The sequence below is a fragment of the Temnothorax curvispinosus genome, unplaced genomic scaffold (assembly GCF_003070985.1).
Source record: "Temnothorax curvispinosus isolate PA1 unplaced genomic scaffold, ASM307098v1 QBEX01007293.1, whole genome shotgun sequence".
In the NCBI taxonomy this organism is placed as follows: domain Eukaryota; kingdom Metazoa; phylum Arthropoda; class Insecta; order Hymenoptera; family Formicidae; genus Temnothorax; species Temnothorax curvispinosus.
Genome location: NW_020217073.1, coordinates 13,656 through 31,712, shown reverse-complemented (window position 1 = coordinate 31,712; position 18,057 = coordinate 13,656). Strand labels below are relative to the sequence as shown.

The 18,057-nt window shown below is 40.5% G+C and overlaps 1 protein-coding gene across 1 annotated transcript; it reads left to right on the top strand.

Moving 5' to 3' along the window:
* The first annotated feature begins 287 nt into the window (after positions 1-287).
* On the top strand, positions 288-16,663 carry LOC112456916 (serine/threonine-protein kinase BRSK2-like). The gene is made up of 13 exons (XM_025019729.1): positions 288-2,078; positions 6,279-6,459; positions 6,540-6,680; positions 6,763-6,913; positions 7,033-7,248; positions 7,409-7,608; positions 7,740-7,970; positions 8,471-8,775; positions 9,533-9,684; positions 9,987-10,139; positions 10,471-10,645; positions 11,292-11,521; positions 11,889-16,663. The coding sequence occupies exons 1-13, from the start codon at positions 1,979-1,981 to the stop codon at positions 12,111-12,113; spliced, it is 2,460 nt and encodes an 819-aa protein (XP_024875497.1). The 5' UTR covers positions 288-1,978; the 3' UTR covers positions 12,114-16,663.
* Positions 16,664-18,057: the final 1,394 nt, after the last annotated feature.

Below are 18,057 nucleotides of genomic sequence, written 5' to 3'. Positions count from 1 at the left end.
GGAAGAGTGGAAAGGACGGAAAGGGCTATTTAGTGCCTTCTGAATAAATTAAAATTAGCACCAGAAAAAAAAGACGAGCTATAAACACCGTCGCATGACGGAGAATTCACTCAACCACGAACGAAAGCCCGGACGCGAACCATCGGCAATCGCCTTTGTACCGACGTTGGCGGCGCCGGCGTCGCGACGCCACCCCCGCATATCGCACACTCTACCACCCCGAAGGTAGACACGCGGCTGCTTTCTCCGTCACGTTTTCCCGAGCCCTGTCTGACACCCTCCCGCCTTCGGTCGCCTTCGGTCGGTGGTGGTCGGTGATGGTCGGTGGTGGTTCCCCATGCGCGCAGAGGGCGGAAAGGGTCCCCCGTTCGCGGGCGTGGGGTTGCGCGCGCACTATCTACCCCCTCTGGGTGTCCGGTACATAATCGAACTGGGAGCGCCGTGGTGGCCGTCGTCAGTTCCGTAAGACGGGGCTAAATTTCATTTCTAAAATGAGAACATAGTTTAGCTAAAACGAGAGAAGATCGAGCCGATGTAAAAACGCGAAACGCGGAGTGAGGGAAGGTTTCGTCGTGATAGGGCTTCCTCGTCGTGATACAGAGAGCTCCGATCTCCGATCTCCGATTTACAGCCCGGCCGCGAGCGCAATCACGCCGCTTATCGCTGAATTGTAACGATATCTCTTCGATGCACGAGTGCACGCGGGATAGAATGATAGTACGACTCGAGGAAAGGAGGGTAATCTCTCCTCCAAGTTTATACGCGCCAGCCTGATCCGAGTGTGTCTAAGATATCGCCAAACCGGGCAAACTCCACGTCAAGTCAAATTCGTCGTTTCGCGAGTGCCAAGCAGTAGTAGAGTGGATATCGTCGGCGAGAGTTAAGTGGGATTTTGGTCGTGAAGGGTTGGCGGAGGAGAGCCGATCGCGGCCGATTTCGTCGGGGTTCAGCCACGTTCCAGCCACGTTCCAGACGAGACAGGATACCGTGAGGTCTCTCCTCGAATCACAATGGCGCCCAACTCCGTGTTCGTGGAATCGTGGCCGGTCACGATCGACTGATGGAACAGCAGCAGGCATCTTCATGGCATTCTAAATATCGACGTAAATCATAAATATCCCCCTGTGTCTATCCGTGTCCGCTCGATGCCGCGCTAATTCAAATGAGCGGACTACAAGCTAATCGTCGTTCCCTAAAACGTCTCCGGTAGTCTCGACGGTGTGCGGTGCACGGTGCACGGTGAAAGAGGCAACATGAAAAGAATTCGCAAGAGGCATCCGCCAAAAATAAAAGAAGATTATGTCAGATCGTCACAGTGATAATGCGTGTAGTGAGTGTGATTAGGTGCATGATGCTCTCGCCTGGGAGTATTTGGCGGTTTCTCATCGCCTATTATCGTCCAGTGAATATGTTGCCTATTATCGAGGAGTAAAAATTTGGGCTGACGACAGTGAGATGGATGCACATGACCCGCGATTTACAACAGTTCTCAATTAATTCGAGCGGAAGAGATACAGCGGTCCGAGGCCATCTGACGACCGCTTCCATTCGTAAATAATCTGTGCTCGAGTCGAAACGTATGCGATGTTTTTTGAAAGAAAGGAATGGACGAGTACCGACGATAAACTGACATTTCACGCGTATATCGCATCGATTGTCTATCTCGCATTCGAACTGCTACCCAAATGAAACTAAGAAAATATACGATAACTCAAAAACAATTTATTCGTTAAGTTGTTCTCGAAGCATTTCCCGTATTCCATCGTTCCAAGTTATATTATACCATGACAAAGAGCACGATGTCGCGTGAAATCGCGATAGAACACGGCAGACCGGTACCAGACCTCGCAAGGAAGTGATAACGACGAGCGAAGAGTGCGGAGAGAAGGGAAGAATCGTGATACGTTCGACATCGGCCGTTTTTACACGATAACCCTTCAACCTGGCGGACCAAGAAGAAGGTAGCGGCTCGGCGGCGATGCAGGGCAAGGAGAGCCCCGTTGGGTCCAACACCCAGGAGACCCATCAGTACGTCGGCCCGTATCGGTTGGAAAAGACCTTGGGAAAAGGCCAGACTGGTGGGTGGTGCACGGTCTCTCCCTCCACCCCCCTCTCTCTCTCTCTCTCTCTCTCTCTCTCTCCCCCTCTATTGCAAATCTCCGTTGCAATCGTTATTGAGATCGACGATAGCCACAGGAATGTCTAATCAAATCAAGTCAGAATGCGGCGTTTAATCAAGTTCTGCATATTCGAAGGGATATAAGTATGAGATCTCGCACACGCGCTTTTCAGTGATAGAGTTTCGAAGCAACTGTTTTCTAATAGGAAATACTGAATTCACCAAACAATTGAGGTTCAAACTTTAGATACGTTGGTCGATACAAATTTGCCGCGAAACTTTCGCGGGACTTGAAGGTCTGCCGCATATTGTGACATAGAACACGTGTGTAATTCTCACGGATTATCTCGCTGCCCACGCAACCTTCCTAAACGAGGATATATTTTTCATGTCTCTTGAATCTATTTGAGGGATTGAGAATTCTGTTATCGCAATGACACAATGAGAATGGAGAGAAAAATTTGAAACATTTAAATGATGATAACTAACGCGAGTTATCGCGGCACAACGATAATGGGATCGAATCGAAGCCATTCCGCGGCCGTGCACGACAAGACTACTAGCCTTACGGCATCGTTGCATTTTCGTGAGCCAGCCGTTCAATTCGGATTAGCTCACAGCGTAACTGTGACACGTGCAAATTCTCGGAGAATTAGATATACACATTATATATATATATATATATATACATATATGTAACTTTCATCGAGGGGGTACATCGAGAAGGCTCGAAAAACAATCGATATTTTGAATATATTGTTGCGCATACATATTTACGAAAGGTAACGCTGTAAACTTGTACAAGTTTTCTTCTGCAAGCAATTCGTAAGTAATCGCAATTTAACTTACAATGTGTGTTGCAACATATTTATATTCTTTTTCAGAATATATTCAAAAATAAATCAGAATAATTAAAGAGATTAGATAAAAAGCTTTTCGCGATATAAATTATAAGAAAAATAAATGAAAGAACTATGCAAATGTTTTACGAAAAGCTCGGGTACGTAAAGATTTGAAGAAAGGGGGGGAATCTAATGCCACACTAATTTGCTCTCACTTCGAAGGCATTCGATGCTATTATACGATCGATACTGACATCGTACTAATTATGCCATATAATGGTTATATAGGTATAGGCAGAGAATTAGAAACGTTTTGAACTTGAATGAAATGTAATCGCAGCGGTATCCCTATAATAATAATATTTCATACCTAAAATATATTAGAAAATTACATTTGTTTATCGCTACATAATTATAAGTTGATAGAATCAGATTATATTCTCTCCAAGAGTCGCTGAAGGGCGTGAACCACTAAAAGAACATAAAAGAAGCCGAAGAAAACGATGAAAGGGGGAGGGAAAAAAGGAAGATTTAATTTCTAAATATCTCTCCGTTCTTGAACTCCGCTCTAGGTATAACTCGGAACTTGGTACTCTAATAACAAATGTGGTTACGGTTCAAAGTTTAAGAGCTCTCCCGCTTTCTGCCACGTTCGCTGTACGAAAAAGAACTCGACGACAATTGTAAATCTTTATGAAGCAGTTAATAAGCGTTTTTAATTAAATGCCACCAGTCCAGGAGGACTGGAAAGTAATAACGTCGACGACAACAAACGTATACCAAAGAAAAAAAAAATTCGCCGATTTGCGTGCGCGTGTGTACTCCGCGTGGCGTTCGGCGTAGAAACACGGGGAAGTAAATTAGCAATATTAAGATGAGACATTCTTCTCTCTTTCAGTGAGCACTTTTTACTTTTTATTCATCTTCTGTTCAGATAGAATATCTAGAAATGCAAGTCTCGATACACAGATGCGAGGCTTAAATAGAAATTTGGTTCTTCGATCAACACGTAATTTCGTGAAAGCTCGTTAATGAATTCACGGCTCGGCTTTCAGCGGATGAGTCTCGTGGTGGTCATTTCCTCTGGCGGACTATATCGATCCCATATGCATCTCGAAAGGGGTGCATGCTCCGGCACGTGACAATACGGCACGTTAATCATACGAATGAATTCCTCTCCACGCTTTGAATTCTGTGACCCACACGCAGGCGAGGTAATGAAATTGCCGCTCATGCTCGCGACATAAGTGTGCGCGGTTTGAATTATAACCGGCGCGGACGGCGGAATCGATGAAGACGTTAGAAAGAAGAATATATAACCGCTTGCGATGGTTACGATGATTCTCGCGGGAACAAAGATGCTAAAAACGCGATAAGTACCTCGGTACCTGTTAAGCTTGGTGGGTGAATTGTAAATTGTAATTGTTAAAAAAAAAAACGATGAATCGGCATTACGTTGACGTATATTCGGGCAACGCTTTAACCGCCAAGTATTTTTTTTTAGATATAAAACTTATCTTTTGCTTCTTGTCACGTATTCGAAGCAGATTCGAGATTAAATATATTAATGTCGTAAATTTAAATACTAGAAAGATTCATCGTCAAAACTTTCAGCTGTTCGATATACTAACAAAAGACATAACTCGTTTAAATGCACGAGTTATGCACCTAAAATTTAATCTTGACAAATATATATGTTTTAAATTGCGTACGACGGGTCCGAAGGTTTCTCTCTGAAAATGCATATGCTATCGACACCGTTAAATCATGGATGACGTAAATCGTTTGGGGGAAGTGCACTTTAACTCTCGATGGTCTCAATAGCCGCTAATGCAATTGCCGCACCGGTTTTGACGGGAAACGTCGCGTCCGTTTAATTCCATAGGAATTGTCATCTCGTCAATCACTGACGAGACTTAATCTCACGCATTTCGATTGAGAATGGCTGAAAGATGACCATCGATCATAAAAAGTGTCTTGGACTATTTATAACATTCTAGCGTAACGTCACAGAAACGTAACATATTTTTAGATGATATTTAAATATGTGCACGTGCGATACAGATTCAGAGAAGCTGACGCGTACGTGAAAAATTATTTTTCACTCGAGTAATCAAAACACGTTGACCACTTCGCGAGAATCGAATTCCTGCTCCTTTAATCCTTCGGATAGACGCGACTCGTTAGGAGGATTCTTAATTGCTCTCCATCGTCGATTCACAACGAACCAGTTTCTTTCTGTATTTTTCTTTTTTTCTTCTTCCCTTCGCTTATCTGCTTAAGCCATGTATTATACAGCCGTCGTAGCGCAGCCATTTAAGTGGATAAAGACATTGTATGGCGCGACTCGTCGTCGACTTCCGACAGCGATTTAATAAACCAATTTTGTGCCAACCTCATAAATCCCATTTTTGCATTGGCTCTTCTTCTTCAAGCGTATTTTTTATCGCTTGTCGTTATAAAGGTTCGTAAATCTGATCTGTTGGGCGTATATACAATTGTAATTATGCTTCGTAATTTGTCTCTAATGTGACACGCGTAATTCATATTACTGTCGAGTAGATATAGCTACAAAACGATGCGATGTGATAGGATCCGCAAGAATTTAATCGACAAAACATTTCTCGTGACTGTAACGGGCATTTTGTATCACACACGAATTAACATGCGCTTGATTAAAGCAACGTTATCAGGTATTCATACGTTACCGCGAATTCGGCCGATACAATAGCGCGTAATTAGGAATATATTGTGAGGAGCCTACACGGAGCGAATAATAACAAATCGATACATTTGTATTTGATTAACTTGAAATTGTTAATATATTTCAGAATACTACATAACAAATTGATAAAATTACGACTGCTCGACGCTTTTTCGTAGAAACCTAAACCGCCAACACTGTCAAACTTCTCACAATTTACCAAGATGGAAAAAATACCAAATTGCTCGAGTAAAACCATTGTGTTTGTCTGTCCGGGATAATAGTGTTTACATATCATCGCATACTCGAGAAATAACTCAATCCCCAAGTAATTTGTGCACGTTCCGGACTGATGGCTTGATCGATATTTTTATCATTTTTGATGTTCAATTATGACCGCAAAATCGTGGCAAATTAATAAAAATTAAAAATAATATTTTGAAATTACGTTAAAGTAGAAAATAAAATAATAATTCGAATTATCTCTATCATAGTGTTATATCATCATAGAGATCAAACAGTTTTAATAATTAATAATATAAGGAAACTTTGTCGACTTTTGATATATGCTCGCATAAGATAAATATTTTAATAGTTTTTTTTTTAATTTTAGGTTTAGTTAAACTCGGCGTGCATTGTGTGTTGGGCAAGAAGGTGGCGATCAAGATTATCAACCGCGAAAAGCTTTCGGAGTCCGTGTTGATGAAAGTGGAGCGTGAGATCGCCATTATGAAACTGATCGACCATCCGCATGTGCTCGGCCTCTCGGATGTGTATGAAAACAAAAAATATCTGTAAGCATTATTGATGAAAATGTGAAACTTTAAAGTTATAATAAACGTCACGTTTATCACATTTTATATGTTCTTTCAAGATATCTTGTTTTGGAACATGTCTCGGGCGGGGAGCTGTTCGATTATTTGGTTAAAAAGAGCAGACTGACCCCGAAGGAAGCAAGGAGATTTTTTCGACAAATAATTTCTGCATTAGATTTTTGTCACAGTCATAATATATGGTGAGTCGCGTGTATTGTCGTTATAATTGTCCATCCACGAAAACATTCGGACTTACACATTTGATTTTGTTATTACTTTTAGCCACAGAGATTTGAAGCCTGAGAACTTGTTGCTCGACGAGAAGAATAACATTAAGATAGCGGATTTCGGAATGGCGTCCTTACAACCTGCGGGCTCTATGCTGGAGACCAGTTGCGGATCACCTCATTACGCTTGCCCCGAAGTCATTAGAGTGAGAGCTCTTAATTACAACCAATTTGCGAATATCAAATTACATGTAGAAATGATATATTAAGTGAGTAACAGCTATTTGAGCTCAACGTCATAGAACCATTTGCTTCCTTTTAACAGGGTGAGAAGTACGACGGTAGAAAGGCGGATGTGTGGTCCTGTGGGGTAATACTTTACGCGCTTCTGGTAGGCGCCTTACCCTTCGACGACGACAATCTGAGAAAATTGTTGGAGAAAGTTAAGCGCGGATTGTTTTACATACCGCATTTTGTGCCACCCGAGTGTCAGAATTTGCTTAGAGGCATGATAGAGGTTGATCCCGAGAAAAGATTGACGGTAAGACGCTTTTTATCTCTTTCTAGTTTGCAATATTCTCTCTCTCTCTCTCTCTCTCTCTCTCTCTCTCTCTCTCTCTCTCTAAATATGTTAATATCAAATGTATTTACAAACGCCAAGACATTTTCTTTTTAAATAAAGCAATGTTAATTTTTTTTAGTTAACAGAAATAAATAGGCATATTTGGGTAACGGCGGCGGGTAAGGGCGAATTGGAATTAGAACTGTCGATGATGGATGTAGTGCAGACGCACGTTATTCCGTCCGTGGAAGCGATCGATCCCGACGTGCTACAGGCGATCGCTAGTCTTGGTTGCTTCAAGGAACGCGACAAACTCATTCAAGAGCTGCTCAGTCCAAAGTAAGATAAGACTTAAGACTCCTCTCTCATAGAAAGACTTTGAATTTAGTTTCCGTACGTTTGATTGTAAGTGTTGGAAAAGTATTGAGAAAAGTAACTGTGGGATCTGATTCGCGTAAATGTTCTTTCAGCCACAACACGGAGAAGGTGATATACTTCCTGCTGTTAGAGAGAAAGCGAAGAAGACCGGCGTGTGAGGACGAGCTCGAGGTGATGAGAGGTGGCATGCGAGGATCCGCGGGACAATTAGAGGCCGATCCGCCAAGAAAACGGGTGGATACGTGTAGAGTGAACGGAAGTACCGCGCTCAATCTCGGACAGATCAGTCATGGCTCGCCTTTGACGCCCAGAAGACAGTCCAGGTAAATTCACGTGAATTCGAATGGAGAGAATTAAAAATGTTACGTGACAGATCGTTTTTATATTTTATTTTATCGTCTTGTTGCGTGAAGAACGAAATCGAGAATATCCCGATTGCCGCGTGTTCTGCTCGTTCCGATAAAACTAATGCGTCAACCGTACTCAACGAGAACGTGCTGTAAGGGCAAGCAGCCGCAAGCAGCTGTGCCGGCTGTGCGTTTCGCTTCAAACTGGCCAGCAATCGCGTGACAACGTCAGTTATCCGTAAATGTCGCGTGCACCGTATCACATGTCTCCCCGCGTTATTTTTCCTCCCTTTTTTTCGTCGATCCTGCATTTACAAGCCTGAATTCACGTTAGGTGCGAATTACATTTTGATTTGTTTATTTCCCATTCGATTACATATTATATTATATACCAACAAAATTTCAATCGAAGCATCTAATTTTCTTCGTGATTTAAAGTGGATGATTCCGTTAATTAAATCGTTAATTATTTGCAGCACGAGACATCACGCGCGTCGATCACCGAGCACAGGTGGATGTCACACTCATGCGTCTCATTCGCACACGTCGACGCCGGGCAGCTCGCCGTTGCATGCACCTGCTGGTCTGCTAAGTCCCCACAGAGCGATGCCGACGTCGCACGTGGGCCAGACAATCGCATGCGGTGCACACAGATTGTCCATTGGTGGCAGTACCACCGCTACTATTGCCGGAAACGGCGGCAGTCCCACGAGTCAAAGCGTCCCGACGCCGACGCCGGCACTCGCCAACGTCGGTATTGAACTCAATGATGTACAGCCTGGTAAGTTTGTTATAAATATTATCCTTAAAATTGTATCTCTTACTCTTACTTTGAAAATATTGTCCCACTTGTTCGCCCTACTCTATATCGGTAAAATATAATAATTCAAATAATTCGTGCACTATTTTAAAATATTTTAACATATTATACTGTTGCATGTTTGGTAGTATCGCTGTAAAAATTTAACACTAACACAGGAGTAACGCGGAACTCTCTTCAAACATTTTCAAATTTTGAACACTTTATATGTGTATGTGCGTGAAGGAAAGCGCGCGCGCGCGTGTGTGTGTGTGTGTGTGTTTCATATACCTACATATATATATGCACAGTTGTGGACTACATGTATCGGTATTGTACAACATCGATAATCACTTAAGTTAACTGTTGCTCTTAAAGACTACTACCCCGTAAGCATGGCATAGCAGATTGTATTACGCTAAGTGCTCTCGTATTTATCGCTTAGCCGCGAGATTGTGTATCAATGTTTAAATAGAATCCTCGATGTGATTATATATAGTATCTTACGTTTAACTGAACATTATTTTGATTTACATTTAGGACTCGCGTTATAATTAAACGAAATTGCGTAATTTTGCTTCACGCGACAGCTTTCCTTCTTATTTCGATCAACCATCACCTCTACTTCCAACAGAAATTTCGAAAGATAACTGATTAATTAAAGAGAAAGAGTAAGCAAACTTTTTAGCGCTTTTAAGATAAGTCAAGTATGTTTTTTAAGATATGGCTCGTTTCGCAGTAGTTGCGCTCGGCGTTACACCGCCGGGCTCTCCTCACACGGGAGCGGGATCTGGAGCTCATCACTGGAGATCGCGATTAACCACGATCAAGAATTCTTTCCTGGGCAGCCCCAGATTTCATCGTCGTAAATTGCTCACTAGTACCGAGGAGGTATGTGTTGTAACAGATATAATAAAAATATAATTTATTCCTTGTCGTTACACACATATTTAATATTCAAATTAATCACAATACACATCAGAGTTATTAGTGAAAATCGCAGTTTTTCAGTCAGCGCGAGATTTAGTTTTTTTCCTTAACAAAAATCAAATATCGATGGATGTTTCTGTAATTGATGAAATTCTCCTAAGCGAAGATTAATTGAAAATTCAGCGTAGTATATAGCGCAGTAGGTGATTTATACTGTATTTTAATGTGTTGGTTTATCATCAAGTATCTATTGAATATTATAGGTACACCTCACGCCGGATTCTTCGCCGGAACTTACGAAAAAATCATGGTTCGGTAGTTTGATGACCACGGAGAAAGACGAAACCTTCACCGTTTTAGTCAAGGGGAAACCGCTAGCCAGTGTAAAAGCCGATCTGATTCATGCTTTTTTATCGGTGAGTGTACCTCGAAGCCTATTATCCGTTTTGGAATAAGTCTTGGAAGTATAAGCTTTAAATGAAGTAATAACTACTATTCATTTAAAAGAAATAATATTCATGTTTGCGAGAATTGCAATCACAGGCGAAGCATTCGATAAAATTTGTTAAAGCATTTGTTAAAAATCTCTAATAGAATATATAAAAGGAATTTAATAATATATGTTTACGTGTATGGTTTTCAGAATATTTTCTGTTAGAACTTTATTAGAATTTAATTCTAATTATACCAATTCTCGATTGACCTCTCTTTGATATATTCAATTTGGCATAAACTGAACGGTTGCAGATAGCAGAATTATCTCATAGCGTGAGCTCGCCAATGTCGTTCAGAGTAGAATACAAAAGAGGTAGTACCGCACCAGCCATGTTCCAGAGACAAGTGCGATTTCAAGTTGATATTAGCGCGATTTCGAAGCAGCCGAATGAGCCCCTCTTCGCCATCACCTTCACATTACTGAGCGGTAAGCGCGCATAGTCATGTTTTCTTACTACCTTCTCTTCGATTAGAAAAATTAGAATTCTCATCATTCTTAAATCAAACATAGCACAAAAAAAGCCAAGGAACGGAAAAGCCAAAAGTTTAAACTGAAGCGTTCTTGGAGAAGTACGAAGCCTTCGCGAAAATATGCCGGTAGATATGGTAGATCGCCTCGCTCTTAAGCGCTTGGCAGTCATCCAAGCGCAACTAGATCGATGTTACCTTGACACGTACAGCTAATATATACAAATATACATGTAATTTTATGTTCTATCCGTATATGTATATTCTACGTTCGGTATGTCGACACCATAGATTCCGACCTTTTTTCTGACGAGTCGTTTAGTTTCTTACGGCCGACGAGAACAAGCCGGAGTCGCTCGGCTCATAAATTTAGTCTGTCAGAAACACCCTACGTGAAATCCAACTATATTTTAATAAGCAAAAGCAATCTTCACTCGAGGCGCAATTTAAAAACGCTAATTTTCGAGGAAATCATATTAATCCTTGATGGTACATTTTTTATAGAATAGTGGAATTTTTTCTTTATAAAAAAAAAAAAAAAAAAAAAAAACTATAGATATTGTCAAAGTAAGGGTCAGACATTAAAGTCAATTCGATGTTTGCAGGAAACATCCGAAGATTCAGGCGAGTATGCGAGCATATTCAATCTCAGGTGTGTTCGAGAAATGTGGGTATGAACTTGGGAGGACAAAGCAGAGCCGCGCCTCCTAGTCCGAGGGCCTCGAGAAAATTCACCACAGAGATGAGTGAGAGTTCGAGCTGCGGAAGCGACACTAGTGAACGACTCTTTCTCAATCCTCATCCAGCTACCAGACAGGTAGTCTGTTTCAACAAGGTAGCGCATCATCCCCATCATCTTCATCTTCATTATCATTGTCATAATAATTAATCATTACTACTCTTTTATTTCTAGATCGTTCATTTCTCAAATGAAAATTCTCGTTAAGTTAGTTTCATAAAACCCCACATCGTTCCTTTTTCATTCATAATCTAGATTAACGTTATCTAGGTTGTCCGCTTGTTGTACGTGAATTTGAATAAATCGCTTTTTTAAATTTTATTTGTAGAAAATTCAAATCTTTTTTATTTTATTTTATTTTATTTTATTTAAGGAGCTACTGTAGAGATTTGCACGGGATAGCAAATGTTAGGAGAGAGCTATCACCGATTAACGAAATAACGAAGCATCGTATCGGTTTCAGATCGATTCGGACATCGAGTCGGATACATCTGTATTCGACGTGAAGTCGCCGACCCGCGAGAACGGTAGAAGAAGCTCGACATCGACGAACAATAACAATGCTCTGTCGGGCGATACGACACCGACGCCAGGCAGCCCGCCAAAAGCGGTGCGAAGTAACTCAGAGAGCCAAAACACGCCCGAGAAGAAATGTGTGACCACAATGAGTGGCAACAACATAGCGTGATACTACCAGAACCTTCGCTTCGAGTTTCGATCAAGTCTGAAAAGCCTATGGGACAGCGCTCAGAGATTCTGGTGAGGTTTCCTCTGACGAACGCTTGCAACGCTTTAACTGAACTGCAGAAAATGCGTGAGACACATCTGTATGCGTATAATGCGACATTGCAACAAATAAGATTGAGGTCTAACATCATAAATCTTACCGTCAGCAGTAGTAACAAGAAAATAGAAAGACGACAATGTGGATAGCGCGCTTATTTGCGTTGTGTAATTCGAAACATCGAAACCATTAGTGCGAGCTCCGGATAAAGTTTTCATTCTCAAAGTAAAATATTTAATTTTGTTTCAAAAGATACACGTGTAAAAATTTTCCTCAAATAACTCAAAATTTAACGCTAGAAGCGATATTAAATGCAAACATCCTATTCTGCGTTCGTAAGCTAAATGGATCTTCGAGAGAGAGAGAGAGAGAGAGAGAGAGAGAGAGAGAGAGAGAGAGAGACACTATTTCCAAATCACCTCCAGATCTAAAACCGCCGAATGTCATATATATTTCAATAAACAAGCCTACATAAAGAATTATGCATGAAGAGATTCACGATTACTCGAGAAGAGAAATGTAAAGTATATTTAAAAAAATGTGTTTCGTGCGAAACTTGAGTGCAATAATATAACGTTACTGTATTATTTCGCCCCCACATACAATGGGTATTACTGCAAAATTGCATCGCGCTGTGTTAAATTTGTGTTAACAAATGGTAATGTTGTGCTTGGGCATATTTTATTTATTAATTATACACGGGAAAAAAAATGAAGTTGCTTCAATTAAACGTCACGGGCTGCTGCCACAAGCGTATGTAGTTGATTCAATTGGATATTATTGGACCGAATATTTAAATTATTAAAACAATAATCTGATGTTTTAGGTTCATTCATATTGATGCTGCATCAATAAATTTTATCTCAAATAACACTAATGCTGTTGATACGTCATTTTTTTTCCGTGTAGAAAAAACCGTTGCTTGGAGAGCACCACATCGTTACCCCATATATATTAGAAATTATTTGTCTCGAAAGTTATAATTTTTATTCGCTCATCGCACAATTTTTTTGCTTACAATTTCATTACATCAATTTCCTTCTAGCAGCAATCTATTCCAACAACGCACCGCATATATTCTGACAACATAAATCTAACAACATTGACAAGAGACACGAGGTAGGCGCGTAGAATGCCTCAAGAATTTTTTTTTACATATGACGGAAAAGAAAACAAATTAGAAAGAGAGAGGTACAAAGAAAGGTTTCCGACTAATAAAAGATATTAATAATAAATATACACGCAAGTCTCATGATCGTACGAAGCATAGATGATCGTTTGCTTTTTGCAAGATGAGAAAAGCGGAGGACGATCAAATCAACCATGGCATGCAAAACCCGTCGCAAAGTGAATTAAAAGCTAACGCGTTGCTGAATGTAAAACTCATATAGAAAAAAAAAAAAAAATATATATATATATATAGGTATTACAAAAGCAGTCAAAACTGCGCTTTTTTAAGCGATATAAGGAATAAGTAGTAAAGTTATTCTCAACACAGACATATCTCAAAATTGTCCCTATTGGCTTCTTAATAAAAAGCGATATGAGGCGTATAAATACGCGTCATCATTTTTAAGCGAAGGTTTGTTATATAAGACTACATCGTGATATATGTTTACGAAGAAAGACTAGATAAAGTAACGGAGAAAATAACGAGCGTTGAGCGCCCGGATATTCTCGGAGATGAATATCTTAAAATCGATCGATTTTCTGAGAGTACAATGTGGAAAAGAAATTGTCCTTGATGATAATCCAATGACGCGATCTTCAAAGTTTACACGATTAGGATTAGATTAGTAGGTGAGAGCGAAAGTGCATAAATGTTCGCACAAATCAAAATTGTGATTTTTTTAGCGCGCGTTAGATCCCCCAATTAGGCGCTCTCGCTTCAGATATTACCTACGTATTATATCGCGCATGTGGCGACTCGTTCCTATATATAAATATCTCCGAGGGCTATATCTTTATAATCGATTAACGATACGGAAGAAGAGAACTCTAACAATCTACTTTTTTCCGTTGCATTTCGGAGTGGCAAAATTTCGCGAGATGCAAAACGCGGCGGTGTTTTTCAGTTAAAGGCTCAGCTAACGGCAGACACATTGTCATTCTGCATTATCAAGAAAAAATACGTAATGTTATAAAAGGGATTTAGCTGGATACGTATCGAAAATACTATTATGTACGATGAAAAATGCGTGGGTGAAATTTTATGAAAAGTCGTTGATCCTTAACTATTTTCAATTTTTATATAGTCGCTCCTATTATTATAGTGACACACAGACATTTAACAGCGACTTGAAGCTAACGAGGGAATTATCTAGAGTATTATTTATATGCAAAAACACCAAATCATAGATGAAACGTATAAATGTTTTTTTTTCTCCATCGCTTTCCGAAAACCCAATAATTTTTTTTTATTGTTGCAAAAATAAATCATGACGATTCGATATGGCCAAAGACAGAACAAGCATTAATATCAGTAGTTGAAGATTAAACATATACAAAAGTTGGTAAATTATCCACGAGTGTGTCATTCGTTGATTGTATAGGATAATTATAACGAGAAAAACGGAGACGGATATCATTACTCAAATATATAGATGCGATTAATCCGCAATGGAAAAGCCTTCGTTACCTTCCGTGCGCATTATTCGCAGAAAGAATAATGGTATCCTCTGAAATCGCTTGATAGCGTAAATTAATTAATCAATTTTCTGTTTGATATTTTTTACGTTGAAAAGTCAGACTTTGCAAGAAATTGTTTATTACACATACGAGAGCAAAAATAATAGAAAGCGAGAGAGAGAGAGAGAGGGGGGGGGGAAGAGAGAGCAAGTGAGCGTTTAGGTACATATATGAGAAAAAATAAGAAGGGAATGAACGTTATGGTTACACATAGAAAATGAATGTGAATTTAGTATTAACAATACAAACACCACACACACACACACACACGCGCGCGCGCGCGTTCCACTACGATAATTAAAATTAGCATAAGCTTGCAATTATCTATTTACTAATTGCGGTTAAATAAAACTACTTATACAGTGCGTAAGTATATTATAATAAGAAAATGGGAGGAGGGACGGAGTAGTGGGTGGACGGACGTGGTTAGAGAAAGAGAGAAAGGGGATATATATAAAACAAATTACCGGCCATATTAAATTAGGATTTTATATTGTGCGCAAGTCTGTGAGTCAAGAATGTGAGCTAAGGGAGGAAAGCTAAAGCAACTTTGGTATGCAAATCCATATTAACAATTCAAGCGAATTACAATACAGTTCTGCGTGTAAAGATATAAATTTCGTAACAAATCTGTCTCCTATTTCGTAAAAGGCAAACTGAGGGGAATCCGCGTGATATTTTCGTAGGTCGATCCAGAGCGCGCTAGAGCGATACTTGGCGAATGTATTATAAGTAGATGATACGAGGTTGCATCGATCCTCGACGAAATATCTCGCCGATAGCTGTGCCGCTGACGTAACATCGCAAAGTCTCTTGTACGAAAGAAAGAACAGAAGATTACTCGCTATCTCTTAACGTGTCTCCGACTTATTTTTCGATTCGCTTTTGCGCGCCGTGCCGCGCCATGATGCCGCGATCTAGCGTGCGAGCGATCACGCGATCGGTCCTCAATGTCCTCGCATGCATGCGTATGTAGTATGTACGTGCGAGATCGTTACCCGGCCGAAGAATTTGCTTAAGAGCGACGACGTAGCACGAGAGAGTGCGAATATCGATCGCGTCACTGCACAGCCAAATGCGATTTTGAGACTTGCAATTTATTCAACCGGCAACGACAAGGTCGTTCAGAAGGTATCTTCCTCGCGAAATGGTTAATAAGTTTCGAACTTCGCAACCGTCTCTTCGCCGTCATGCATGTCGCGTTCGCGCCGATCTCTTTCCGCTGAATCATGAAATATCGGTGATAATGAGTTAATGACGAATGAACGTACGCTTTCCCGATAGCTTGGAGCTCGCGCGCGGATCGTAGCAAAATTGTCTCGCCGCGCCGCAAGAAAGGCGCGTAGGTCTGCAGGCATTATACAAATTCCCGACGTACCGTACTTTTAAGGCATTATAAGCTAGGTTGAATATAGAAAATTTTTATACGATTTATAAGACAATGCAATTTGCGCATGCGATCAATTAATTTATTATACACGCACGTTTCCTTGTTGGCGTTTTTGTTAAATGTGCACTATATTCTTCGGGGCGCGGTGTGTCCCGCGGCCATCCCGCGCTGACCGTGAGTATCGCGAGTGCCGTCGTGATCGAAGCGTGTCGGGCGACAGTGATACAACCCTCTGAGTTCCAAACATTATTTTCTTCCAAATCAAATGTGTCTTATATTTAATTAGGTTGAGAATAATTCGTGAAACACCAAAAATAAGATAATAAAAAAATTCTCACTCTCTTTGATTCTTACGGGCAGGCACAAGATCGCGATGTTGGGCATGTATTCTAAATGTATATATATATATATATATATATATATATATATATATATATGTATGTAGGACTCAGAGGGAAAAATAAGTAAATGGCGACGGGAATCGTACGCGGGTCGCCGCGACGTGCTCCGCGCCTCGCGTCGTCCTCGCATTTCCTCGAGGACGCGTCTTACCTATTGTAAGATAGCTCTCGTCTCCAAGTGAAAAATTCCGCGTGGTTAATTATTATTATCATGCTTCTCCCTATTATATCGCGCGCATCCATATAATAATAATATTTATCGTGCGTCTTTCGTAATCTCTCGGCGCGACCGTCGCGCCTATCGTGTGTACCTATCTCTTTGACTGTCACTTTGATCTTTCGTAGCCGCGACAAACGACGAGGTCCAATTAGTTTTAGCCAAGATTTAGTGAAAGCGGGGAAGAAGAAGAGCTCACCAAATATTCATGATATCGAAGTTAATCTAGGCAACAAGAATGTCGAAGAGATGTCCTCGTTTTCAGACATCCAAAGTCTGAGTTGTCTAGGAAGTCGCGTTGCGATTTGCGATGCAAACTGACCGCGACTAGGAACGCTTCTTTTTACGGTATACATCGCGTCACGCTTATCGGTTGCAAGTTGCAACCGATGCACCACCAATATCGCACTGATCGCCGGGTCTTATAAACCAGCACGTACCTCTTGTCCTCTTATCATCGCCCGTAGACCACGTAGACACGATTAGCGAGTAGTAAGTATGTGGGACTCGAGAGAGCGAGCTAGGTTCCATCGACGCGCGCGACGGTCGACGAAGACGAAGTAGCTTTTTCTCTCTCGTACAACTGGCGTCGACGCCTCTCTCGAATCTAAAATTATAAAATAACGGAAAATTGTCAAACTGATCGTGCATCGCTAGAGAGGTAACGAAATTTCGCGATCGAATAGAATAGGGATTGAAAGACGAAATCTCTTTGAATTTCAAGTTAATTTTGCGTCGGCGAAAGGACGATTTGAATCGATCCCAATTGTAATTAAACATTATTTATGCGGGAAGGAACTAGATAATTTCTCAAAATACAGTATGTTTCTCAAATACAGTTATTTTTTAGAAGAGCATTAGAACTGCAATTTTATTACTACTATACTATAATGTAATAATTAACAGGGAATAATAATTTCTAAATATATGTTCTCTTCTGATAGTCGCTTCGCATATTTAGCAATATTTTGCAATAAAAATTCAAAAATTGGCGACTAGTTCCTTCCTTTTTACGTTCATAATTACGTTTGACATAAAAGGGAACGCTTCTCCCTCGCGTTATCGCGTTCGAAGTATAATAGGCTCGAGTTTTCTTTTCCTCGAACAACAGCAAAAGCGCCGCGGAACGTAAATCAATAATTTTTTAAATCT

Excerpts from the sequence above, each read along its gene's own strand:
- LOC112456916 (XM_025019729.1), top strand. The coding sequence starts at position 1,979 with ATGCAGGGCAAGGAGAGCCCCGTTGGGTCCAACACCCAGGAGACCCAT. Across the intron at positions 6,681-6,762 it reads TGTCACAGTCATAATATATG|CCACAGAGATTTGAAGCCTG; the intron begins GTGAGTCGCGTG and ends TATTACTTTTAG. Across the intron at positions 11,522-11,888 it reads AGGTAGTCTGTTTCAACAAG|ATCGATTCGGACATCGAGTC; the intron begins GTAGCGCATCAT and ends TATCGGTTTCAG.